At 49.1% G+C, this 26,683-nt stretch overlaps 2 protein-coding genes and 1 long non-coding RNA gene across 5 annotated transcripts; 2 read left to right on the top strand and 1 right to left on the bottom strand.

Annotated features, from left to right (window-relative positions):
* Nucleotides 1-509: 509 nt before the first annotated feature.
* On the top strand, nt 510-4,223 carry HOXD8 (homeobox D8). Of its 3 annotated transcripts, XM_037020619.2 has the most exons (3): nt 510-936; nt 1,350-2,380; nt 2,761-4,223. In XM_037020619.2, the coding sequence occupies exons 2-3, from the start codon at nt 1,783-1,785 to the stop codon at nt 3,054-3,056; spliced, it is 894 nt and encodes a 297-aa protein (XP_036876514.1). In that variant the 5' UTR covers nt 510-936; nt 1,350-1,782; the 3' UTR covers nt 3,057-4,223. The 3 variants fall into 3 exon arrangements, with proteins under 3 accessions (XP_036876514.1, XP_036876515.1, XP_017530792.2); XM_037020620.2 differs by lacking the exon at nt 510-936 and having other exon boundaries at nt 978-2,380; nt 2,764-4,223; XM_017675303.3 differs by lacking the exon at nt 510-936 and having other exon boundaries at nt 983-2,380.
* Nucleotides 4,224-6,215: 1,992 nt separating this feature from the next.
* Nucleotides 6,216-8,834, bottom strand: LOC140845055 (uncharacterized). The gene is made up of 3 exons (XR_012123686.1): nt 8,746-8,834; nt 8,081-8,400; nt 6,216-6,485 (listed from the first exon to the last, which is right to left on the bottom strand). It is a non-coding gene; the product is annotated as an uncharacterized lncRNA (long non-coding RNA).
* HOXD4 (homeobox D4) lies at nt 8,367-24,716 on the top strand. Its single transcript, XM_017675300.3, has 3 exons — nt 8,367-8,458; nt 19,091-23,551; nt 24,092-24,716. The coding sequence occupies exons 2-3, from the start codon at nt 23,116-23,118 to the stop codon at nt 24,427-24,429; spliced, it is 774 nt and encodes a 257-aa protein (XP_017530789.1). The 5' UTR covers nt 8,367-8,458; nt 19,091-23,115; the 3' UTR covers nt 24,430-24,716.
* Nucleotides 24,717-26,683: the final 1,967 nt, after the last annotated feature.

The raw sequence follows: 26,683 nt of genomic DNA, 5'->3' as shown, positions 1-26,683 counted from the left end.
AACGGAGTAGAGAGGGAAAAAACGAGATTGGCGGGGGGAATGAAAAGAGAAGGCGGTTGTTGTCATGCCAGGCGACTTCAAAGCGAGCTTCTAAATCAGGAATATTTTGCCGATTCACGCTGAATTTGCCCACAAGACTCGAGACGTTTCTCTTCCCAATCGCTCACAAATTAGCATGAGCCTTCTCTTTCCTTTTGGAAAAATTAGTGACTTTTTCATCTCAACCCAAAACCCGCTTTCGGCAGTAATTTCACAGGCTTGGCGGATGAACTAAACTCGTTAGCAGAAGGGCGCCGCCAGCAGCTGCCTGGAACCGGCGGGATCTGAGCGCAGTGAGGCTCCGTGGGGGACTCGAGGGCATCGCTCCCTGTGCTCCGCCCGGGGCTACCTCCTGCCCTAGTCCGCTCCGCGCCGGGTCTGAGACCTGGGAGCCGCGCGTCCTGCTCGAGGAAATACCACCCACCCCACCGTGAGTCCTCCTCCCCACCTATGGGACATTTCTGTCCACTTTTCTATTTACTCCCTCAGCAATGGTAATGCCTTCCCCGCTCCAACCACATTCTTCAGCCTCCCCCCTGCGCCTGGTGCTGACGTCTATCAAGGGTGAAATGATGGAAACTATATTCATGGGCATGATTTCCATTAAATATCAATTAACCTGGGAGCCTCAACCAGGCGTGCAATGCGTCAAGGGTAAATGTACATCTCATTTCCACAAGGCCCGCTTGTCTGGAAAAGAAGGGCTTAGATTTGCTTTGATAATGCCAGGTTTTGGGGTCGCACTTGTGGTCTTTAATCAAACCACTCAGATTGACCTAACCCAGATGTACAATCCAGTCTGTCTACACTGCTTTCCCACGTTCCCTAGGCGGCGCCTGGGTGTCCGAGAGGTGCAAAAGCCATGGCCAATTTCTGAGGGGCTGTTCGGGAGCAAAGGTAGGGAGTCAATTGCTCCACAGCCTCCTGGGAATAGCCTTCCTGCCTCCCCCTAAGTGTAAGGTTCTGCGGCGCCCCCGCAACGCCGGCCGCGGCCAGCATACCCTCGGCCCCCGCGGGGCACGGCGAGCCCCGGCGGTGCGGCTTTATAGGCCCCCTTTAAGGCCGGCGGAGGCATCTTCCGGACAGAGTGAGGAGTCTCGACGGGAGAAGCGGCTTCGCCTCCGCGCAGATCCCTCCGCGCGGTTATCTCGCTCCCTCTCCGCGAAGTGGCGTGGTGCGAAAATGCCTCGCCGGGGCGCACCGGGGCAACAGCCTCGGCGGCGGCGGCGAGAGCGTTGGGAGGGGGCCGGGGGGGTGTCGAGGTGAGAGGTGGTGGCGAGTGAGGGGTGTTTTTTTTCTTTTCCCTTTAGAGCGGGGGTTTGTAAACTGAAGCCAAAGAGTGTCCCGTGGGCTGGGCGCACTTTTTTTCTTGCTACCGTGTGCTCCGAACGGCCTGGTGCCTGAGAGGAAACAGTGGAGGCAGCGGGGCAGGTCACCCCGTGCGCCGGCGATCATATTGCCCAGCAGGCGCGCGCCGGGAGAGGCCGAGCGGAGCGCGGGGGCTGGGTGAGGCCCCGCGACTCGCGAGGGAGGCGGCGCGAAGCCGAGGCGGCGGTCCTGAAATCCTGGCATGAGCGCCCAGTAGGAGAGCGCCCACGGCTGCCGGGCCTCAGAGGCAACACGCGTTCGGGCGGGCGGCCCCAGGGGCGCGAGCGGCCGGCCCAGAGGCCCCTGCGGCAGTGCGGCCGCGCCGAGGCGCGCTCCCCGCCTGCTCCGGCCTCCTGCCCGCCCGGGGCCGCCCCGATGAGCTCGTACTTCGTGAACCCGCTGTACTCCAAGTACAAGGCGGCGGCTGCTGCGGCTGCCGCGGCGGGCGAGACCATCAATCCCACTTACTACGACTGTCACTTCACGCCGGAGGTCGGCGGCCGCCACGCCGCCGCTGCAGCCGCCGCCGCAGCCGCCGCCCTGCAGCTCTATGGCAACAGCGCAGCCGGCTTCCCGCACGCGCCCCCGCAGGCGCACGCGCACCCGCATCCGTCGCCACCACCCGCCCGGCCCGGTTGCGGTGGCGGGGGCGTCCCGGGCCCCGGCCAGGACTACTTCCACCACGGAGGGGGCATCCCGGCCGCAGCCTACCAGGCCGTCCCCCCGCCTTCTCCGCATCCTCCGCCTCCGCCGCCGCCTCCCCCCTGCGGCGGGATTGCCTGTCAGGGGGAGCCAGCGAAGTTTTACGGATACGATAACTTACAGAGACAGCCGATTTTTACGACCCAGCAAGAGGCCGAGCTGGTACAATATCCTGACTGTAAATCGTCCAGTGGTAATATTGGCGAGGACCCAGACCACTTAAATCAGAGCTCGTCTCCTTCTCAAATGTTTCCCTGGATGAGACCACAAGGTTGGGATGCAATATATATTCTTTTTTAGGCGGGTAGAGGGGAAGAAATCTGCTTTCGTCTCACGTTCTAGCTTTAAAACTCCCTTTCCTCTCCCTCTCCCTTTTCTGCTCGTGGAGCCACAGTGGCTCTTATTCATAAAGCAATACAGGCTTCTTTTTTCCCCTTAAAGTAGAAACCATGTAAAGATGGTGGGGACAGAATAAACTGTAAAGACCTTCCCTCTGCCCCTCTTGCCTAAACATTCTATATCTGTCAGAGCTAAGAGAGTTGTGTGTATTTCACTCCTTAAACCTGTTTCAGAAACCTCCAGCAATTTGCAGAGGCACCATTTTAAAACGTTTATTTTCCACGTTCTCTCCTTTTTGTTTGTTTTAATCAGCAGCTCCTGGTAGACGAAGAGGAAGACAAACCTACAGTCGTTTCCAAACCCTAGAATTGGAAAAGGAATTCCTCTTTAACCCTTATCTGACCAGGAAGAGAAGAATCGAAGTTTCTCACGCCCTAGCCCTGACAGAGAGACAGGTAAAAATCTGGTTTCAGAACAGGAGAATGAAATGGAAAAAGGAGAACAACAAAGAGAAATTCCTGGTTTCCCGGCAGGAAGCAAAGGATGGGGAAACCAAAAAGGAAGCCCAAGAGTTGGAGGAAGACAGAGCTGAAGGCCCCACAAATTAACTTCTGCCTTTAAAATTTTACCACAGACTATTAAAACTAATGATCAACGTATGCTGGTGGACACCATTCATTTTCTTTGTTGGAAAGGACCTTGCCTGTATTTCAAGCTACCTTCGTGTCACTGCTCTTGAGTTTCTGCGCTTTGGGAGGGATTTGGGTATTAAAAGAAGTTTCTAGTATTGCGTAGAAGCAGCCCTTGAGCTGTCTAATGTAAGGGTAATTTGATACTGATCTTGTAGTAATATTTTTATAATTATAGTTTTTGATGTCTGAGCTGGTGATTTGCCTCAACAACATAAACTTCCTAATAATTAGCACTAAGTAATTGAATATAAAATGCTTTATTAAACAAGTGCACTTGAACATTTTAAATCTCTATGGTGAGTAAATTAAAAGAAGTCTATTAATTTTTTTAAAAAGTATGCCTGCAGAATATTTACTTTATATTTGATTAAAATGTATTATTTATGTTTTTTTCGTTCTGCTTTTATAATGAATGGTTTGGGTGCCTTTTGTTTAATCCTTAAAGGTTTCTTTGAGTATTTTGTAAAATGTCACATCTCTGGGAAAAGTCTGGGCCAAATATTCAAAAAGCACATGTTAGCTGAAGGGTGTAATGTGTAGTCCTGGCTCTACAGCTTCTTTAAACTTGGGGAAAATGTTGGGCCAGTGACAAAAATTTCAGGAAAATGTCAAAGTTGACATTTAATAATTTTTCTATAGTCTCCACAAATTATGGCAAGTTTATCATCTAGAGTGAATGAATACTTGAAAAGCCTATTATAACATTTTCATTTATTAACTTTTCACTCTGGCCAGTCGCCTTATGGAATGCCTCTCGTTTCTCAACTTGCTTTCATTTTGAAACGCGCTTGATGTCTCCTGAAATCTCCAGGTCTCTATTCTGTGGCCTCCACTGTGATTCTGTTTTTTTTGACTAGGTGCCATATTTATTTGTATTCCCTTTGCTCTGTTTGCACGTCCATCTTGAACCAACTTGCTTACGCGTCTCAGATGTCGGTTGGTACGTCCTTTGCTGTTCTGTTCTCTAGGATGGCCTCACCTATTTGAAACAAATCCCGAGAGCATGCAGAAAAATCTGAGTGTAAACAACCGTTCCAGAACATAGCTAGCTCCTTAATAAATAAATGAATCTTTTTTCTAGAACTAGTGTCTTTGAGCGCCACAAATAACCATTTTCCTGAGTCAAGAACAATTGCCTGGGTTCGCATGAAGTCAGTGTCCTGTTAAAGCTTCTATTTGATTTTAAAATAAGGAGAGGGGAGCATGGGGGTAACATGCACCCTCACTAAAAAAGTAATTAATGTGGGGAGGGGGCTCTTTTTCATTCCAGAGAAGGCTGGATAGGCTATCCTAGCTGCTTCTTGCTCTAGATAACCTTTCTAAGACATTGTGAAAGCTTTGAACTTTACAAAGGACTCTAGTAGGCCCAGTGGGAGCCAACACAAAGTCCAGGATACCCTGCAGCTTATTCTGCTGAGTCCATGCTGATGCCTGGGTTTGGGATCTGTTATTAACAAGATATCCATTTCCCATTCCAGGCTGCTCCTGCAGTTACCATTTTAGGAGGGAAGAGTGGGGGGAGAGGGGTAGGGAAGAAGAAAAATTCAAGTAAACTAACATTTCTTCATGAAAAGGGGAAAGCATTTTCCTCAGGTAGACATGGAAGAGCTCTCTGCTCTTTCTAGATGTGTTTATTTTTAAAGAGGTACTAGATTAGGTTTTACTGCACAGGTTAAGAAAATGTGATTTCATAGTTTTAGGCCCAGATCACCCCTGCAGGCATTGGTGAGCTATTTGCCTGCTGCTTGAAGAACCAGGGAAATGGTGCTGCTTGGGCCTGAGGTAAGGCACCACCTGGCTTTCTATCCAGGGAAAAGGCTGTGACTGCGGCATTCACTGATCTGAGTCAGAAAAGACAAGTTTAAGTGACTGCTGACCCAAAGCTTAAGAGACATTTGCACTAGAAGAGGCAGCTGCAGATAATACATTCAGGATTTGAAAATGTTTTACTGTGTGTGCTGCCTGTGACTGCTATTGGCTGGTATAGAGCAAAAATGCCAAGTGCCTGAAAGTATGGTTAAGGAACAACCTGGTTGAGGGGTGGGAGTAAGCTGGCCAGAGACATGCTGGCCAAACTCCAACTGCCCTCCATTTATTTGGGACTCCTCTGTCCTTCACTGTCTCCCACTCAAGAATGCTCCCCAAATGCCACTTTTAGAGCTACTGATTTGGGCAAAACTCTATCAGGTAGGGGAACTGATACATGGATGGGCTATGGAAATCAAAGAAAGAAGGGGAGGTCAAAATGTCCTTAATTCCTCTGCCTTCTGTGCTGCTCTGGAAGTGTACGTTCTGGCCACTTCCCCCCTCAAGCAATGTTAAATTGTAGCTCAGAAAAAGACTTACAGTAACTGGTGTATTTGAGAGTATCTGTACATATACAAATTTGGGATTTGGGGGGCATATATTTGATGTATTTGTACGTATGCATAGAGAATATGTGTGAGAAAGTGTTGGTAATATTTGGGCATATAGGTTTCATTTTGTATCTGGGAAAAGCATAGATTTGTCTTCAGATAAAGAGCTTGAGGAATTACTGATCACATACACACACTCACCATCTTTCTTAAAATGGTTAGAACCCCCGCCCACCATGGTGTTTCATGCAGATTCGTATATGAGCAGAGAAAATGCCCCCTTGTTGGCTCAAATCTGTAAACATCTGAGGGTTGCGGCAGCAAGCGAGCTTTTTTGCTGCAGAAATTTGCATAAACCTTCAGAGTACCCTCTGCCAACCCAGGCAACGCTTTTCTGTGTTAGACTACCAAGAGAGTCAGCTTAGGTCTGTAAATCGTTTAGAGAAAAACAGGACCCTCCAGTGTTAACTTTGAAGGAAAAGAACCAAGCCTTAGAAGTGATTTAGGTTCTCTGTCTGCAAGGACCAGAAACACACAAAGAAGGTGTGGGTCTTTCTTAGAGAAAAGTCAGTTTGGGGACTGCCATTTTGTGAGATTCCACAAAACTCAGCACATCACTTACCTCTCTGCACAGGGGAGAAAGTACAAATATGGCTGTCTTTTCTGAAGTGAAAAGTCTTTTCCCAGCCCTCCTTCCCCAAGCTCAAAAGGAGAGTCATAAAGTTTCACTTTTATTTGGGTGGAGAGAGAGAGAGGAAAATTGACAATTCAGATTACTTCTCTGAAAATTTTAGAACTGGGCAATCTCTGTTCAATTCCACATATGTAGAGTAGGGTAAAGTGTTTTAGCTTGGGAGGGCCCAATTTACTTAACTTTTTTTGTTTAACTAAAAATACTGTTTTATTTTCTTCATTGCAGAAGGTGTTGCTATTTCACATCCAAGCTTGTATCCTCTGCTTCCCTGTTGTTTGCTGAATCCTCAGGCATCTGGGGGTGGACAGGGGAAAAGAAAGAACATTTTAATGGATGCTGACTGCCCCTATGGTTCCCTCCAGAGCCCAGTTTTTTTCTAGAATGAATATTACTTTTGCTGACAGATGGCAACAGAAATGCTTTAATCAAAAACATCCAAGGTCATCAGAACTTTTTCAAGGGATACAAGTGACCTACTACAGGAGGTGCTATGAGCTACCTGCTTAAGTCTAAATGTACATAGTCACTTACTCAGTGTGAATATATTAATAGCAGAGATCTTACACATAGACATCCAATGCAAATATCTATACACATAGTACTAGAAATCCAAGGACATGTCCTTGAAAGGATGGGGTGAGGGGGTATCTCTTTTAGGCAGGTTCTGAAGCCTGGTGGTCATGCCCATGCATTAATGATGAGAAGAATGCTGGGGCCAGCCAAGGACATTTACTTTCAGGGTGGGTTCCCTGGAGCAGTTCCTACCAGAAGTGCAAAGGGAATGTTATTCCTGCCTTTGAAGGAAAGGACTATTTTTTTCCTCAAGGCTGACACAAGGCAGTCACTCTTTTCCTGAACAAATGGAACCCCTCTCCTCTTTAATAGTGAACTGAGCAGGCTTCTCAACAGACAAACATTTTGGGGGTAAAGGGAGGAGGAGGAACTAAAATTTCATAGAAATGAGAATTGCACTTAGGAGAGACTTAAAGCAAGGGGTTTCAGAGGGGATCCAGAGAAACTGTTTCTCATCCAACCCAGGACTGTTCAGGAGAATATTTCTTCCAAGACAAAGGCCAGCATTGGGAACAAACTGTTATTTTGGAGAAATTGACAAGCACCTACAACCATTTCCAGCCATTGAGCTGGTTGGTGACTCTCCTATGGAAACCCCAAGAAAGGAAGGGCCCCAATTTATGTTTGGGGGTGCAATTCTTGGCCTGCAGAGCCCAGGTTTTCTGCACGATCACTGGGGCTTGCTTGCCCAGATATGAGAGGGGCAGAAACGAAAGTGCTTGGCTGCCATTCCAGAGCAAGCCTTTTTGTAAGGGGAGGAGTGGAGAAGCCGTCTGAACTGCAGAAGGCAAGAGATGGAGGGGGGTGACTGCTGGGATCACCTCCCCAAGCGACAGGGCACTCATTTTCCCTGCAACACAGCGCCCAATTCAACAGAGGTTTCTAGCCAAACAAGGAAGGAAGGAAGGAAGGGAGGGAGAGATGTTGAGAGAGAAAGAAATACTTCCTAGAAAAGGTGAGAACGAATCAGGACCAGGGAGGCAAGAGAGGCAGAGAGAACAGAGGGGAGCAGAGGAAGGAAGAGGAGGAGGGTGGGAGAGAGGGAGAGAAGAGGGGAGAGGAGATAAAGAGAAGAAAAAACATGGCGCTTGCAAGCTGTATGTGCAAAATCCGCAAGGAATTGCAGCAAATTCCTTTTTGTTTGAAGAAAATTTACAACTTGGTAATAGACCTTTTTATGACCTATTTGCGGTCGTCATTGGCTGCGGCTGGTCATGTGCAGGCGCCTCTCGCCTTCACGGCCTTTTTCCTGATTTCCCAGGCGAATTTTCCCCCGCATTCTGCCTTCCCGGAGCCTCACCCCCTCTTTTTCTAACCTTTGTCTCTGCAGAGGTGGGCTCCAGTCGCCGGCTGCGCAATTGCGGGATCCGCAGCGGCCTCGGCTCCCGCCCGGCGCCCACCTTGGCCTCAGCGCCGCTGCGCTCCAGCCGCGCTGCTGCTGCCTCCTGAGCCGGTGGGCAGCCCGGTGGGCGGGAGAGCCCGGAAGGAGCCCCGGGCGAGGACGCCCCCGCCGCGCCGGCGCCTCCCGCCAGGAGCTGCCCGGCCTGCTCCGGGTGACCGTGGCCGCGCGGTTCCGACGCGGCTTTCCAACATGAGAGGGTCCCTGCCACCCAGAGTGCGCGCAGCCCGGCAGCACCTAATGGATTACAACAGCCGCCCCGGCCGACCGCCGCCTCCAGCTCGGCAGCCACCGGGTAAGAGCGGCCCCTCCCCGCGCCCCAGCACTGCCCTCGAGGAACTTGAGGAGCCCACCTCCTTGCACAGCTGGGGGAACCCTGCGCATCCCCGGAACTTGGGGTGGCTGTCTGCGCCCTCTGCTCCCTAGGCACTCCATGGCGGAACGGGAGCCCCCTGGGGCCCCGGGTGGGGTCCGACTGAGCTCCAAAGTCTAAGGGAAGCCCCATTTCCTTTTGAGATTCCAAGAAGTGGATAGCGGTAGACAAGACTCCACTGCATGGGTCTACAGCCCCTCAATACCTACCCTGGTCAGAGTATATAGACGGTTCCTGGACGTCTCAGCTTTGCTGGCGATCACAAAAGGCACTCTGTTGTATATCGAGCAGTGTTTTGCGATTTGTCTGTGGTCAGAAGCGCCCGGGAAGCTAACAGGTGTTTTTTGAGGGTTGGGGCTTGGGTTGAGTGTCGGGGTGGGGGTGCGTTCTGTGTACCTAAGATGTGCCTGGTTTGTTAATCTAGGCTTTGGTGAATGGTGATAATTTCTAGGGTTTATGGTTTATTGGGCCTTGTGTATGAAATGGAATTTTAAATATTTCTAGCTGTTTCTCTAGTTCTTAAAGAATTTTTGTAACAATTCAAGAAAGGTTCCTCCCATATCTAATAACCTTTCAGGTGAATTTGGATTATTTCATGCCACCAAATAGATGCATATTTTGGGAGGTAATAGTATCAGAAATCTGGTGCAGGTTTTGGGGAAAAAAACCAAAAAACATTTCAGAAATGCAAAGCATGTCTAAATTCAAACATCGCGTGTGTCTGATTTGCCAGAGTAGGAAAATAGCATTTTGTTCTTTAAATGTGCTGTTGTGTTTTGTGCCTTCCAATATATATTATATGGCAACATTTCCCCCTTTGCTTCAAAATTACTGAACGGAAATGTTATCTATGAGTCAAAAGAAAATCCTTTGCAGAAAAAAAAATGCCATTTTCTCCCACCGATTTTGAACTGCACTTGATCTAATTCTCAAATCCTATTGCCTATTCCTTCATGGACACGTTGTGAAATCTTAAAACCCTTGGACAATATGCCGCATTGCGCATGGAGTAGACGTGCGCATAGTGGAATAATGGTCTCCAAAGCACTCAGTGGCAAATCCTAGTGATGGTCCCCCAAATATTCCAGTGTAGCCATGTTGGCCATAAAAGCATTTTTAAATTATAAATGACATATTTGTAGAAAGGCGTTTTTAGTAATTACAGATGGACCACACTCCTTTCAAAATGGAGGACTGTGATTTGTGGCTAGTTGATGTCTGCCAAACTGTAGTGGATAACTATGATCATCCACAAATAGGAAGCAGGGATTTTAAAATTTGGAATGACTGTGTTTTGTAACTATTTCTCTACTACAGTACATTGGCTGTGGAGATCATTCTTTCATATTGGTAAAAAGCACTACCTATTGAAAAGCAGGCCCCAGGTCAGGGGCTTGTATACCCCACCTCTCCAAGCCTGAACCTTCACAGCCTAAAGAACCCCATGGGCTGCGATCAGCTTGGGGAGGTAGGGAGGAGGTGTGTCATGACTGCTAGATCCTAGTGATCAGAGCTTCAGTCGCCTTTCCCTAGGCTGGGTGGTTGAGCATGCCCAAGTGACTAGGAACCTGGGCAGGCTGTCGGTCCAATATGCAGGAGGGAGTGATGTCATGGTATACATATGGAGGACTGAAGGGCTCCTTGTAAGTCCCCTTGTAGCATTAAGAGCTTTCTGGAACTAAAGCATTAAGAGCTTTTTGGTCAGTTGCATTTCAGGGAATGATGTGCAAATCACATCTGCAGTCAGGCCACTAAGTCCACGAGGCTAGCTAACACTTTTGCCCAACTGCTGGAAAAGCCCCCATTATTCCTGTTGACCCAATTTAAAAAAATCAAACGAAATAAGAAACACTTGGACCCTAAAAGCTCACAAGCCAGGGAGAGTAACTCCCAGTATCGCTTTCCTGAACCTCTATCTTTTTATAGTTCAGGGAGCCGGTGGCATGTCTGGGCCTTGGTGTCTACCGCTCAGGCTGTGAGCTGGGGTCCTGCTTTCTGCAAGAACCAGGAAAATGAGCGAAGCTCGCTATTATGAGGCCAAGAACCAGGGCTGAAAACCAAACGTATTCTCCTGTCAGTTGCTCCAACAAATAAATATATTTGCCAGATTTCTGTTTTCTGAGATCGGGAAGTGGGGGAAATCTGAACAAAGACAGTATTTCATTCTGGGCTGGCAGGCAGCTGTTAGAGGTATTTACGGCCTTGCCGCAATGCGGCCGCTGGGCAGGGCACACGGGGGCACCGGAAGCTGAGGAGAAGCCACCAAGAACTTGGAATTCCGATTTAAGTCCAATTTAGGGACACTTTTCCGGAACTGGTGTGAATAGATACCCTCTTTCTAGGAACTGGTCCCTTAGACTTAATAGTGGTGCAGAATGAGGGAGAAGTTGCGTTCTCTAAACATAGGGTGATATTTCTCTGCCTTGATTAACGCCTCTGGAGAAACCATGCTCTAGATGTGAAATTGCTGAACAAAATGACAACCTTAAGAGTGTTCGCTGGCAATATGGCGATTTTCTTGGTTTGACGGAACAGGGCCAAATCAGAAAGGACGACTGAGGTTTTAATACTGGTTTTACTGAAAAAGAAAAGTATGTTTTCTGCCCAAGATGGGGCGTCTGGGCCTTCCTGCATATAGGCGGTTGAATCAGGGCGCTGTGCCGCGCAGCGCTCGGCTCGCTGCCCAAACAGATCTGTGCCCAAAGCGCCTGCCACGCACATTCGCCTGGCGCCCAGCGCATGTGCAGTAAAATAGCCCAGCCCAGGGATCAACCAGCAAAGCTTGGATGGGGGAAGGGGGCGAATGGACTCAGAGCAGGAAGATACAAACAGTTCTCTTTATTCCTCCCTTAGGATTCGCCAACTCCTCTTTCTTTTATTCCAGCCTCAGTCTAAAAGTAGTCAAACATGTTGCCCTTGACTACGTTAGTTTCAATCATCTTGATTTACCACCCCACCCCAGTTTAAATTCGTGCTTCAGAAATTGTCTGCAGATCTGAGCTAGTGGCCAAACGGAAACCAAATTTTCTTTCACGATATTAAATAAATACACATATACATATATATTTTAACACCTTAAAGGATTTATGCGTGTGTGTTTGTATCTATATATATGATTCTCGGAAACAGTATAGATTTTTTTTAGCCTGGTGCTTCTGCTTTGGGAAAAGTCTTTTCCTTTTGGCGTCTGTTCAAACCGCCAAACTTCAGGCCAGTCTTTCAGCCGGACCATTCCCGGATCTTGTTACGCCAGCGCAGCACGTTTGAGGGCTCTGTTGGGGCCAGCCGCTCAGCGCAGAGCAGTCAAATAAATAAGTAAATGAACAAACCGGAGGGATTTTACGCTTAGGCGAGCCTAATTAATGCGGGATGTAGGCTCGTGGGCCTTGAGCCCGGGGGTGTGGTGGAAGGCGGCTTCTGGGCCCTCTGCACTCCTGGCTGCGCCGTGGAACATTGCCGGACAAGCTCACAACCTTTGGTACGGAAGACGCCCCCCGCCCGCTCAAGGAAACCCCGTCCTCGCGTTTCCGGGACTGGCACAGTCCCCCTGCTCGGCTGTCTGGGACCTTGTCCAGGAGGAGGCGCTGTAGGACAAGCCTCTCGTCGGCTGCGGCAGTGAGGGTGATGCCCCGGGCTCAGGCAGGCGTGGGGGACGGGGAGAGGAGCGGAGGACACGTGACCCTGCCCCTAGCTCTCCCCGTCCTGGACCTCGGGTTGCGAAGTGTTTTCTGCCTCGGAGAAGAGTCGATGCCGCACCCATCCCCAGGGTCCGCTTCCCGGCTTGGGCAGCTGAGGTGCCCGAGGATCAGGAGCCTGAAGGCAAGTGACGGGGTGACATGCCAGCTCACTTCCTCCGCTTTCCCGGAGGGGGCGCGATTTCCGCGCGCTGGGCTCCCAAGAACAGGAAACTAGGGTCCTGTCCGGTGGTAGGGCGAGCCGCGCACAATCCGCGGGGTCCCAACCAGCCCCGTCATGCTGGGCTGCTGTTCTTGCCACTTGCTCTTTCTGCGATTCCTGGTACCCACAATGGGCAGTCTTGAAAATCCCAGCATTCAGCGCCTCCTCCAGCAGGCTGACAGATCTCGCCCCGGTTCACCTAGAGCGCGGACTGGGTCCTGGTAATCTCTCCGTGCTTCCAGGTGGCTGTGAGAGCTGGGGTGAATCCCATTGATTTTGAGGGTTTGAGAGCTCCGCAGATGCGCATCTCTACCTTTTCTACATCACCCACACATTCTTCTTTCATGATTGCGTGCATTTCGGGCCTTTGGTGGGCTCCAACAGGGCGATTCTTGCACCAGCTGTGACACCCAACTTGAACAACTGGCTCTGATCCAACCCCACTGGTTTTCCATTGCCTCTTGACAACGCAGCCTTTTGCCTCCCTCTTTTCCCTATTTTAGGGCAATGATTCTTAATGAAGGCCTGCATTTAAATCTCCTGTTTATTAACACAGGTTCCTGAGTCTCACACCAGACTTACTGAATCAGAATGTCTGAAACTTCCATGTTAGCATTTGTAAACGCTCTTCCTCAGGGCAGTTTAGATGCACCCTTATGTTTGAGAACTATTGGTCAGAGGACTCTCTTGCTTCTATGGTTCTTTGGTCTGCGGAGGACAAAATTCCTTTACCACTCAGCTCCCCGTCTCCGCCTGCCCCAGTTCCTGTGGTTCCCTTCTTAACTGAGTTTTCTAATGTTACTATCCCATAGGCTGAGTAGTGCTCCCATTTAGGGAGGGGAACAATGATCCCTTGTAAACATGGAAGTTTCAAAGAGGTGAGTAGGTTCTGGACTCAAACCACCTTGGTCCAAATCTTTACCATTAACCTACTGGGTGCCCTTAGGCAAGTAGGGCAAATTCTCTGGGCTTGTTTTCTTATTTGAAAAATAGGGATAATAAGAGAACCTTCAAGGATTATGAGGATTTTTACTCAAACATTGTTCTAATTGCTTTACATATATTAACTCATTGGTTAAGTACTTAAAACAGTGTTTTGGCATATAACAAGCATTCAATACATGTTTCTTATCATCAGTATCCCTTTTCTGTTCAGCAATCAGGCCTAGACTTCTAGAGCTGAAAGAGACATGATTCACTCACCCAATCCTTGAAGTCTCCAGAGAAGACGGGCCTAGGCGGACCCCACAGGAAGTGGAAGGTCCAGGAGAACATTGTCCCTGAGCTCTTCCTTCTGTTGTGGTGGACCTCATAGGCCCTGCCCCTTGGATGTCTGTCTGTCACATGCCTACAGGTAGACTTGAGGGCCACACCCAGAAGGAAAGTGCCCCTCTGTCCTCAGTAGGCATGTGTCAGACTGGGGATACTTCACACCCATCCAGGAACATCTCCAACCCTTAAGGAGGGCCTTAGGTCTCTCCAGAGAGCAAGCCCCACTGTCTGCCTCCTGGAGTCACCTGCTGTGCTACCCAACTTGAATAACTGGCTCTGATTCAACTCCACTGGTTTTCCATTGTCTCTTGACAACACAGCCTTTTGCCTCCCTCTTTTCCCTATTTTAGGGCAATGATTCTTAATGAAGGCCTGCATTTAAATCTCCTGTTTATTAACACAGGTTCCTGAGTCTCACACCAGACTTAGTGAATCAGAATATCTGAAACTTTCATGTTAGCATTTGTAAATGCTCTTCCTCAAGGCAGTTAGATGCACCCTTATGTTTGAGAACTATTGGTCAGACCCACCAGAGAAATTACTCTTTTTTACAGCTCCAGAGTAAGTACCCTCTTTTCGATCTCTTGACATCTGGGGTAGGGTAAAAAAGCAAAAGGCTGATGGGCAATAGCAGAGGAGGCTGGGAGCATCCCACTCCCTCTCAGCTGCTTGTGCTCTGAGAAGGGCTGAGCCCAGGTCCCAACATACGGGCCACAGTGATGCCACTGAGTGCTTGTGGAGGACTTAGCCCCTGAAACTCTGTTACCACTTCTAATGTTTTGAGATTCTTTATATATTTTTAAAAGCGTTATGTGACTTCAGGCTATGACCTACACATGTGTGCATACCCCCTGCAGCTAGGTTCCACCCACCTAGGCCTGTTTTCCATGACTTCTTCCTACAGACTTTTCTCAGAAGGACCTCCACAGCTGTTGGCCAAGCTGCTTCTCTTGGCTAAGCTGTGAGTTGCCCTACATCAGATTTTCTCTCAAAACACACAGAGTCTCTTCTCCTATCACCGTGTCAGGGGAAGTTCAGGCCTGGCATCAAGCGGCACCACAGTGCCTCAGCCACGCCCACCTCTGGTGCCATCTCATCTCCATTCTTGGTTTTCAAAGGACTTCCTCTTCTACTGCTGTACTACTTGGGCCTTTTCTGCCCTTGGCCCCACCCTCAGAAATCCTGCCCATGGGCCCATTCTTTCGGATTCCATCTCTCACTATTGGAGTTTTCCTCTGGAGTCAACTTTTTCCCCAGAGGACACCAAGCTCCAGTGAGTGGACTCCATTGTAGGTGGTAGGGATGCAAGTGGCAGGAGAAATGTCTAATTTTCAGTGATAGAGTACAGTGGCAGGATTTCCCTCCTACCTCCAACTCTCTGCTCAGCCTTCTCTGGCTCTACCCCTAGCTTGTATATCTAAGTGTCAGGCCTCGGTGGTTTCCTTTCTCCATCTGCACCCTTAGGAACTTAGGGAGTTCATCCAAAGTCCCATCCCCACCTTTTGTGGTTGTGTTGAAACTTAGTTCAACACCATCTCTGGGCAAGAGGCCTCTTAAAAGTCAAAGTCAGAATGCATAACAGGGGCCCTTAAGTTGGACAGGTGGCATATCTCATTACATTTTGAGTAGCTGATGTCTCCTGGGGTTCCTTCAGTCTCCTCTCCTTTCTGGAGGCTGCTCTAGCTTCTTGGTTGGAGGAGCCCTACAGAGACCCTACCTCATAGGAACCCTCTGGACAGGAATTCCAATGACTGGTTCTTTCTAGCCAAATAGGGAGGGACAGTGACTAGAGTCCCACTTTACCCAGAAACGAATTCCTTATAGATTTTTATGAAGGCTTCACCCTCTCCTCCCTCACCTTCTCTTCCATTACCACAACAACCATCAAAGAAAGTCCTTGGGGAAATGCCAACAAATTGGCCCAAACTAGGCTGCTTCCACCTCACCCATGTTCAGCCTTCTAACCAAACTGAGTTTACTCTTCCCTATCTCCTTTTTCTCATTCATCTACAGAAGCCTGGGACATTGAGACTGAGGAGCAAGGGAATATTATAGGAAGATGGACATTCTCACCTTAATCACATGCTTGCTGTTCTTAAGATTACCAAGTAATTAAAGATGTCTGTGTCTTCCTTTGTTCCCTCCTCTTCCCTATATAGGTATAGTTAGTTACCTTCTTATTATTAGCTAAATATACAAAGTAGGCTGTGTAATTTTATTCTTCCATGTAAGCCACAGTGAGGATTGCAAGCAAGTTCCAATCACCACCCTTCATCACCATTCATTAAAAAAAAAACCCTACTGTGCCCTAATTAGGCACCAGGCATTGATTCAAACACCACCCTCTCAACCTGATCTTATTAACCCTACCTCCCATAAAAAATCTCAAATAATTTTCCTAGGAGGTCATATATTCTTTGATAAATTGCTTTTTTTTTAATTTAAAGAAAAATAAAGGAAGCTTTTCCCAACCCCTCAAACTTTGATTATTTTTTACAGGATTAAAAAAAATTATTTTAATGGAATAACTGGGGCTAGTTTTGAAGCTGCTCACCTAGTCCTGTCCAAACAGAATAAGAAAATGTATTTTAAAGAGTTGATCTTTACTCACAGTTTTAAAAGAGATAACTACTAACTATAAAAGCAAAAGATCCTCGTAAGTGGCCAACGCGGCGGGTGGGGGTGGGGGGAGATGCCATAGTAGGGGAGAACGGCACTCCGCTTTCTAGCTAAGGAAAGTTAAATCGGGAAATGGGTTTAGAAATATATGAATGGGTGGAAATTAGGAAATTAAGATATCTTTTTAGAGAGGGATCTCTTTCATAGGTTTGATGGGACTTACTGGGAGAACTTTTGCACCTGAATTTGATTTAGAAATCATATATGTGCCTGCTCTGCAAATCTACACAGACCAGCCATTCTTTTCATTAGAATAGACAAAAATCACACATTTTCACAGTTTGGTGGTAACTTTGATGGGCTATGGAAGGATGCTGGGAGTCAGTTCTCTTTTCATTTGCTCTCCTTGGTGGGAGTTGGGACATCTTTTCCACCCCCACCTCCCCCAGGCATAGAATGTCACATTCACCAGCAGAGCAATGCTCAGGCCCAAGCTCCTTTTCTTGGCTTTCTTAGCAGAGCACACTCTCTCCTCTCTTAGGGTCTCCTTCTGGTGGGCATGCCAGTGAGTGGGGGTGGGTGAGGTGGAGGGGCAGAATGGGGGGAAAGGGGTAGTATCCCACTCAGGTTTGGGCCCAGGGACCTTGAGCCCGGGGTGGGGACATCTGACTTCTGGGCTTGGGTTCCCTGAGAGCCTCATTTGCTTCCTCACACCCTGTCCCCTTCACACCAGGACTGTTTTATTGTTTTATAGCCTTCTTTAGAGTTTCAGTTGCCAAAGATTCGGATGGAGCTATTCTCTACTTTCTCACTTCACCAAACCCCAAGTCTTGCTGTTTTAAGCAGTTTGGTCACTTGCAAAGGCTTCCCTTTCAGATCTTAGCAAATTATAGAAACCTCTAGGCATCTGACTATCTTCAGCTTTCCTTAAGCCCATCCACAGTAATACCTAGCCAAGTGTTAACTCCAATTGGCCCCCCTCCCCCAAGCCCACCCAGCATTTCCCTAACTACTCTTTTTTATTGAAGCTTGAACAAATCTCACATAACTTCTAGTATAAGCAAGTTAAGAAGTGGTTTTTGACTTTCCTCTTTATTTACCGTATCTAGAGCTACAAAATGATTGAAATAAAGGAGTTGATGATACTCACAGCGAATGCAGCCAAAGACTCATATGCCCACCAACCAGCCTTTTCCAAATAGCACTTTCTCCCAACTTACACAGAAGTCTCTGAAAAGATGCTATTTGAAAAGCCTGGGTCATTGATATGAATATGACCCCCCTTGCATTCTGGATATTTGGAACTATTTAAATGTGAGCGAACAGTTGCAGTGAACCTTTATTTAGTGAATAAAAGTTTAAAGCCAAAGGTTATTTATGGTTCTGCAGAGATGGGACCTGAGTGGCTATTTACAAGCACGTGATTCCAATAAACTTTGTTTTATGGCTTGAGAGTTGACAAGCCAAAATATAATTCCCACCATAAATTAGGTTAACAGCATCCAAGTGCAGATGCTTAGTTCCCGGAGCAGCTATAGGCAAGTGAGAGGCTCCAGCTAGCGCCGGGCTCAGAAGGTGACAGTTCTAGTCCCAGCTCCCCTGCTTCCTAGGAGAGAAAACCAGTAAGTCATTTACTACTTTTTCCTGGACAACTCCAAGGTTGGGGAATTTCTCTGCTTCATCTTTTCCACTTTGGGTGAGGGAAAGTTCCCATTGAAGTTAAGTCTAATTCTAGCCTAACCGTGAATTACCAAATAGACTGGGAATCCTGGTTTTCTTCCCTCCCTTCTGGCCACAGAAAATTAGGAATTGAGGACTCCCATCTCACACGAGGGACTGTCTCTCCTCCTCATAATGGAGCATCATATGTTTCAAGAGTGGAATAAAACAGTGGTAGTCTAGTTGGTGAGAGAAAGGTTGAGGATGAAGATGGCTTTGCTTCTGAGATTTCTCAGAGAAGACTGCCATCCTAGAATAAAACTAGAGGAGACCAGAAACTTAAAGCTGAACACCAGCCCCTGTAAGGAACACTGCTTTGTAAGATCACTTTGTGGGTTCTCAAGACGCAAAGCTGACAAAATTATGTCATATCCATAGAGCTGGATAACAATCTAAAGCATTGCCATTTACTTCTAAATCCATCGATTTTCCTCGGTTGTCGTTTGGGTCCTCATTTCCCCTGGAAATTGCTCTTTGTTTTGAATTGGAGCAGAATTGGGAAGAGAAGTCCCAACCATGTCTTCAATAGGAAGGTGGAGACAGGCTTTTGGGGTGCTAGTTCAGGCTGGGAAATTTGAAAACAATCTGAAACTGGAAAGGGGGTCTGAACTGACCCCAGCGCGGACAGATGGGGAGCTGGGGCAGGGGACAGATGCAGCGGCTGCCCGCTCCCCAGTGGACCTGCGCCCACCCAGCCGATTGTGCAGGAAGAAATACACAAAGGCCCATTTTCTCCTTGCTTCCCGTTTTCCCAAGTGAGGAAACCCTGTTACCGGCAGTCTGAGTGGGCGAAGCAACCAGTAAGGTTTTGCCTAAGGGTGCATGGAGTGGGGGAGGTGATGGGGGCCACACTCTCCTACTCCCTGGTTCTGCCCTTGAGGTCTGCGGTCTCCAGCTTCGCAGAGAACTTGGCGCAGTTCCTGGGGGCGGGCACCCGAAGCAGGGAGATCTGGGTATTGGTGGGGTGCCCAGGCCTTGTTATTTTTCTGGGTATCTATGCTTTATTATCCTATGGAATTTAAATGACACCCGTTTTCATTGCAACAGGTTCGGGACCATGAGAAACGGCCGCTGTAAGTACCTTCCCGTTTCTTCCGAATCGCGAAGAGGCAGTACTGATGGCTGGGGAGTGTTGGGCGATGGGCTGCGCCGAGAGTGGATGGGTGAAGAACAGCCGTGCCTCCCCAGGCTTGGCAAATAGAGGGGAGCTCGCTTTGGAGGTGGAGGCTCTAAATTGAGCTCCTGAAAAGATTTTCTGGGGCCTAGTTCACAGTCACTCAACTAAGGGAACGCGCCGCGGGCTCTCGTCCTTGTGTCCTTGGGCCTCTCTGGACCTGCCGGGCTTTCCAAGGCCTTTCCAGCTCGCACAGGTGCAGCTCCGCCGTAGCGTACGTTTCTTTTAAGAGCTTGCAGCTAATTAGCAGCCCGGCCTATTAACAAGCTGCGGCGAGCATCGCCTTCTGTCCGAATCAACCTGCTAAATAAACATCGAGGCAAAATAATCCCTCGCCGCAGCCCAGCCCAGCTTAATGCGGTTCAGCCTGGCCCAACCTTCTCTTGTTTAATAAAAAAAAAAAAAGAAGGAAGAAAGGAAAAGAAAAAAAACACATGCACAACTTAACCCTCCATAGCTGCGGGTGTGTTGGGTTGGCCGGCTTCCGGGAAGGGCTGCGAATTCTGAGCTTTACGTGGAAGTCCCTCCTCTCCCCTCCCCCTGCCCCGGGCTTAGAGTTTGGGCTCCGGTTTGGCGACAAGGGCTGAGCGAGGAGAGAGGGGTAGGAACCCCTTCTCGTTCACCTCTGCTTCCCTGCAACTGCAATTTGAGAATTTTCTCACCAGGATGCTGGTGTTGCAGGCAAATTTGGTGTGTGTGGGGGAGAGCGGGGCTGGTTGAGAGTGCCTTGGGGGCAGAGATTCTTGGGATCCTGGGCTCAGAAGTTTGGATCTCTCTGAGTTGCATGTCCCGCGGAAAACAGGTACATTTCTGAGGAGGCCTGTGAAGTCTTCAGGAAGACTATCTCATTAAATGACAGTAGTGGTGGGAGAACTGAGGGAAAAACAGTAGTTCCTCCCTCACTGCAAAACAGAGATGATTATATTTTAATAGGAGACAATATGCAAGGGAGGTAGGAACGAGGCACCCTCCCACTCGGTGAGATGCCCTTTCTCCAGGGTGGGAGAAACCGGGGCTTGGCTCCGGGCCAGGTTTTCTTGCCCTGGAGGCAGCCTGTTTCGCTTCCTGGGGGCTACACTCACCCCCAGAAGCAGAGATTCCGCCCAGTGCATATTCCCTAATACAAATCAGTCTGGCTCAAGTGAAACAGGCTCTGGGCTCCAGACTGGAAAATCTAGTGTCCCCAGACCACCCTGGTCTTGCCCCCTTCCTGCCGCTGCCCTGGCTCTGGGTGCTTATTGGTGCCGATGCTCCCCACTTGCAAACCCACATTCTGGCACCCTGTAGCTGAACACAGCACAAAAAGCCGGAGAGATCAAAAGCATTTGTAGGGGCAGTTGAGCGGGAGGTGAATATTTAACGCTTTTGTTCATCAATAACTCGTTGGCTTTGACCTGTCTGAATGAGTGGAGCAATAAGGTGAAATACAGGTCACAGCGTCTAACAAATATGAAAATGTGTACCCTTACCGGATCTCCACCCAGCCCAGCAGGCTCCCCCAATTTATCTGGTAAATTCTAGACCAGGTATCCCCAGAAAGATGGATGCATGGGAATGGGTGGCATTAGGGGAAGCTGGAGGGAACCCCCTTTGGATAAGAGAACTGGGTGTGGGGTGGGGCAGTCTCCGAATTCTTGTTAGAATTGGTACCCAGGAAATCCCGACAAAATAACTAAAGCACTGGAACCAATGGATGGGGGGCTGGGGGCGTGTGTAATGTGCAAAGTAGAAGCAGGCAACCAACTTTGCCAGACTGAGAAGCTGGGGTCTCCCTGCTGCACCCCACCAGGCCCAGGCTGATGTTTGAAACTAATGTTTGAATCATGAGGGGGAAAATCAAAACAATCGAAAAGAAAAACTTAACACCTCTGCCCTACAGTCAAGGGTACAAAAGCCCCACTAGAGCCTGGGTATACTTCTGCTCCTGAAATCCAAAGGGGCCCTGAGTGTGTCTGTGCTCTTGGTGCCTGAACTGAGGGGTGAGTCCCAGACAACGCTGAGGCACTGGGGCAGGCACAATTCACACACTCTTGTACTCTTGTGTGCTGCTGTCGGCAAAGCAAAAATAATGAAACTTTGTAATGTTTGTAAATGATTTCGAATGACCCTTCGCCCTGCCCTTCACTATTAGTGTGCCGGCCCTGCACAGGGCGGCTTGGTGGCTGCAAGTAGCTCTTGCCTCGAGGTCTGCAGCAGCAGTGGGACAGAGAGGCCAGCCTGGCTCAGGCCCAGGAAGGTAAATGTGCGACTTCTTTGAGAACTGGCTCTGTAAGCCAACCTGGTTTGCCCAGGTGATGGGAAAAAGAATGGGGTGGGGATATTCCCCTCTTGCATCTTTTTCTTCTGCCACTGAGGATGTATTTGTTCCTCTCTGGAAAATACTATTCGATAAGGGGGCGGTTATTTGGATCCGGAGAGGGGGTTAATAAAGCCGCCATTTGTGGGATGGATAATTTTGTCTTCTTTTCTTTTCTTTCTTAAGAAGATTGTTCTGGCTCCTTGGCTGCTCGGTAACCCAGGCCATGTAACAAGGATGGGGACCTCATTGCTGCAAATTGCCACCAAGCCCTTCAGGCTACCTGAAGCATCTCTGAAAGTGGGGTTGCTGTGTCCAGCTGGTGACTGCTCCGAGGAAGAGGCTGGAGATGGCAGCGGTCTGGGTACCAGCTCCGGGTGGAACCCAGAGGTAGTAACGTTGTCTATATATACCCTGTAGAACCGAATTTGTGTGGTGTCCACATAGTCACAGATTCGATTCTAGGGGAATATATGGTCGATGCAAAACCTTCACGTTTCTCCGAAATAGCCAGAGTCGAAAGTGGAGGCCAGAGGCAGCCGGTGCGGGTCAGTCGCCTCTCTATTTTATTACCTTAGACTCCAGAAGGATTGACACGAGCCTGCTGACACAGAGGAGCCTTGTCCTTGAAAAGCCCCTCACCTTTAAACGAGGCTCCTCTGTAAACCCTTAATTGGTTGCATGAATGCAGGGCCAAAGGGCTAGGTTTTGGGGGACTGGGGAGCAATGTGGGTGGCCAGGTAGCCCAGACCCAACTCTGCCCTCCAGAAGCATGAGGTTGGAGGGTGCCCAATGCGGGGGCTCACTGGCTGTTGACTGCCTTGTGGGAAAGGTCTTTGGGAGCCCATTTGGGTGAGAGATTACCTTTACCACCTTCCAGGCCCATCCCTCCTCTGCATGGGCTGAGGGTGGGGGTTTGAGGGGCTCTTGCCTTACCCACAAATCCCAGCTTTGGCTAGAAACACCCTGGCCTGGGCCCTCGCAGAAAGCTGGTGGTTACTCATTGCCTAACTTGATTTAGGCCAGCCAGACTGTGGTAACTTTTGGGTGACCCTGACGAAGACAAAGCCAGGACTAGGCCTTTGTATGTCAGAGTCCCTGTTCCCGCGGGCTGGGCGGAGGGAGCCCTGCCTGCCTGGGGTACTCTGCCCTACTCAGAGGCCACCTCACCCACTCGCCTTTTGGTGCCTTGTACACTCACAGGGGGATGTGTTCCCCCAGGAACTGGACCTACTTTGGGGGGTTGATTTAAGGTGTGGGGGTGAGTGGGGAGGGCACTCAAGGTTAGCAAAGTCAGTGGCAGACAAAAGCTGTAATTACCCGCGGGAAATGAGGGTGCTGGAGATAAGAAGTACATTAACATCTGGTGGGGGCCCGAAAATGTACCATGGCAAGTCACTTGATTACACGTATGTTATTTAGTTAAATTTGTGAAAATTATGAGGTGCTCACCAACCCGGTGATAAACTCGCTCTCTCGCTATTGGCTGTCCTGGTCACATGGCCGCCAACTTTATTCAGTTGACAGCAAGTAGGAGGGCCCTGTGGAAGGAGAAAAAAAGACAACACGAGAAAAATTAGTATTTTCTACCTTCTGAAATTAATGGCCATGAGTTCGTATATGGTGAACTCCAAGTATGTGGACCCCAAGTTCCCTCCATGCGAGGAATATTTGCAAGGTGGCTACCTAGGCGAGCAGGGCCCCGACTACTACAGCGGCAGTACACAGGGTGCTGACTTCCAGCCCCCGGGGCTCTACCCACGGCCGGACTTCGGTGAGCAGACCTTCGGAGGCGGCGGCCCCAGGCCTGGCTCAGCGCTGCCCACGCGGGGTCACGGGCAAGAACCCAGCGGTCCTGGTGGCCACTACGGCGCCCCGGGAGAGCCGTGCCCGGCGCCCCCGGCGCCCCCTCCCGCGCCGCTACCCGGAGCCCGGGCCTGCAGCCAGCAGGGCGGCCCCAAGCAGCCGCCCCCAGGGACGGCACTCAAGCAGCCGGCTGTGGTCTACCCCTGGATGAAGAAGGTGCACGTGAATTCAGGTGAGCCACGGGCCCAAGGACCGCTAAGTCCCCACTGCAGCTCAGAGAACAGGGCCCCGGGAGGGGTGTGAGTGGGTGGGGGCATGTGGGGCTTCAATGGGTGCCGCAATTACTCTCCCCATAAATTTTTATAGCTGAGGGAGCAGGCCGGGACCATGTGGCTATGTGCTTGGCTGTGTGCGAAAAAGGGGGTGGAGATGGGGGTGGGGTGGGGTGAGAGAGGACTCCATTTTCAGAGCAGAGGGAACAGGGTGGAGGAAGGGGAATTTCCAAAATGCCTAGGAATTCCGAAGCTCAAGGTGCACTGGGGTTATGGGACCACCCTTGGGGATCCGGGCCTGTGAACCTGGGAGTGGGTGGGTGTGAGGGGATAGGTGGGAGTGTGTGTGTGCCTGGGAAAGAGGGCGGGAGAGAGAGAGACAGCGGACTTGGGAGCGCGGGAGGGCTGCGGCCTCGGGGCGCGCCAGGAAGTCAGTGCGCCAGCGAGGGGCCTAACTAGTGGCAGGCTGACCTGACTGTGCTGTCTGCTTTGTGTCTCAGTGAACCCCAACTACACCGGCGGGGAGCCCAAGAGGTCCCGGACGGCCTACACGCGGCAGCAAGTCCTAGAACTGGAAAAGGAATTTCACTTTAACAGGTATCTGACGCGGCGCCGTCGGATTGAAATCGCTCATACCCTCTGTCTGTCCGAACGGCAGATCAAGATCTGGTTCCAGAACCGGAGGATGAAGTGGAAAAAAGACCACAAACTGCCGAACACCAAAGGCAGGTCCTCATCGTCCTCGTCGTCATCCTCCTCCTGCTCCACCTCAGCTGCCCCGGGCCAGCATTTGCCGCCTCTGGCCAAGGACCGCCACACGGACCTGACGACCCTATAGAAGTGGGGACCCCAGGCCCATCCCTCCCTGCGCTCCCGCTGAGCCGAAGCTGCGGGGGCAGGCGGGCCTGCTGCCACCTCCCTGGGCTCTAAGGTACTGTGGGGTGGACCTGGGACACGCAGGTCACCCTCGGACTAGGTTAGCATCCTGCCCGAGGGCAGCCCCCTCCCTGGACCCGGGATGGGGATGGGAGGGGGCCGGGGTTCTCCCACTAAGTTTATTATCAAAAGGCAGAAGCTACTGAGAACATAAAACCTTGGAGAGCCATTAAACTCATGAAAATCTCGGCTGTTGGATTTTGAATTTGCAAATGAAGGTTGGATGCTTTATCCTGGTGTGAATATGAATATTCTCCCCCACCCCACCCCTCCAGGGATCCTTGTGGTTTAATAATGTGGGGGAGTTGAGGCAGAAGGTTGGCACCCCGGTGCTAGTTGCTTTCAGTGGAAGCAGGAGAGCTGGACCAAAATTTTTTTTTACTTATGAGTTGTCTATAATTTACTGTGTGAAAAAATTTTTTTTTGCTTCCAGTGGTCCCATGCCCAAAGGAATAAGTCTAAGAAGGAAGTGGAAACGGGTTATTTTATGTTTGGATTGTATTTGCTTAAATATTTATTTGTTGGACAATGGGGTACAGAAGTAACTGACATCTTAATGCCAAAAATCTAAGAATGGTCAAAGGGGCTGAGCTTCAGGGAGCAGAATCAAGAGATGTGTGGACTTACTTCTGGCTGTAATGGGCATTTGGACTCCACCCCTTCCCCACACCCCGGAAATGTGTAGGGGGCTCTTAACTGGGCTGAGGAGGCAAAGGACCCACTCGAAGTTGAGTTCTTGAAAATACGTTTTCACATGTGCTATTTTTCAGCACTGTGCTTATAACCACTTCTGGGTGATTAAAGGAAAGGGGAAAAAAGAAACAAATGGTCCAACATTTTCCTTCTGGAGAAAGAAAACAAAACCTCTATGCTCTGGGTCATTAAATAATGACTGAATTTTCTGTCCCAACTGGATTCCAAATGCCTCCAAATACCCCCAAGTAGCAGTATTTTATGGCAATTAGCATATGGCCTATATGAGAAGAGGGGATGTGGGGTGGGAGAGAGTGGGAAGGTGAGGAAGTCTTGCTTTAAAAAAGAAGGAAAAAACTACTGGAATCTAGAAGTCCATAAAAGTTGGTATTAGGATTATTCCCGTGAAGTTTTATTTAAACAAATCTAAGGAAGTTTTCCTCAACCTGTTAATTAGAAGCAGAAATTATAAAAGAATAAAAGTTTTCAGGCCTTCTTCCTTGCCCTGAGAATAGTGGTTTAAAAACAATCACTCTCAAAACAACAGGAGAGATATTCTTCCATTTTTCTTATGCCTTGCCTGGGAAGAGTTCAAAGCTCATTTTTCTAAAATGCTGACCTTAAGGATAAGGGGGAAAGAGTCAAAGGTAATGACAGAGTTCATATACTCAAATGAAACAAGGCTTTGGAAGTTTAAACCCCAAAGCCTCAGGCTCCAAAAAGAAACCCCTGGCTGTAGCTATCCAGAAGTGACAAAAGGAAGGGTGGGGGAGAGAAAGGGTGAGCTTGAAAGGGAGATTCAGAATTTGAACTATTTTTTTCAGTGCTACAAAACACTTTAGGAGGTTTCAGAAGTAATTTTAAAAACATATTTAAATTGAGGTGGGGGAAAGACCTTCTCTGCAGGCATGTTCTTTGGTTCAGTGTCTCCAGAGAGCTGAGGGCAGGTATTCACTGGAGTCCCTAGGCTAAAATTCCACTTCTCTAAAGTATCTTCCAAGCCTTGGTCTTTTGTATTAGACCCTGGGGACAGCTCTTTGTTCCTCCTTGGGGTGAGCCTGGCTTTCAGACTTGCACATGGCAATACTTGAATATCCTCATGTCGGGATATTAAAGATGGATATTCTTGCATTATTCGCATCATTGTTTCTATGACAAAAAGCACAGAGTTCATACATAGTCAAGACGTCTTTTTTCTGATGCCCTCACGTTGAGAAGTTGAAAAGGTATTTTACTGAAGTTCGGCTAAATTACAGAATCAGGTTCATCCAGAGGACAAATTTTCTATTCGATTAGCTGTATTTCAGCCAGGAGAACTGACCTCTAAACCCTTAACCTTTTGGACTCTAACTACCCTTCTTTTCTTTTTTTCCCTCTAACATGGAAAGCAGTCTTTGGATGTAGCATTTGAAAAGAAGCGCTATGCTTAGTCAAACTGGGAATTTGCTAAGATTCTTTCCTAA

The sequence above is a fragment of the Manis javanica genome, chromosome 12, assembly GCF_040802235.1.
Source record: "Manis javanica isolate MJ-LG chromosome 12, MJ_LKY, whole genome shotgun sequence".
Classification (NCBI taxonomy): Eukaryota; Metazoa; Chordata; class Mammalia; order Pholidota; family Manidae; genus Manis; species Manis javanica.
The sequence above is the reverse complement of the archived record's forward strand: the minus strand, read 5'-3'. Positions and strand labels throughout refer to the sequence as shown.

Coding starts and splice junctions, on each gene's coding strand:
- HOXD8 (XM_037020619.2), top strand. CDS start 1,783: ATGAGCTCGTACTTCGTGAACCCGCTGTACTCCAAGTACAAGGCGGCG. Junction 2,381..2,760: donor TCCCTGGATGAGACCACAAG/GTTGGGATGCAA, acceptor TGTTTTAATCAG/CAGCTCCTGGTAGACGAAGA.
- HOXD4 (XM_017675300.3), top strand. CDS start 23,116: ATGGCCATGAGTTCGTATATGGTGAACTCCAAGTATGTGGACCCCAAG. Junction 23,552..24,091: donor GAAGGTGCACGTGAATTCAG/GTGAGCCACGGG, acceptor TTTGTGTCTCAG/TGAACCCCAACTACACCGGC.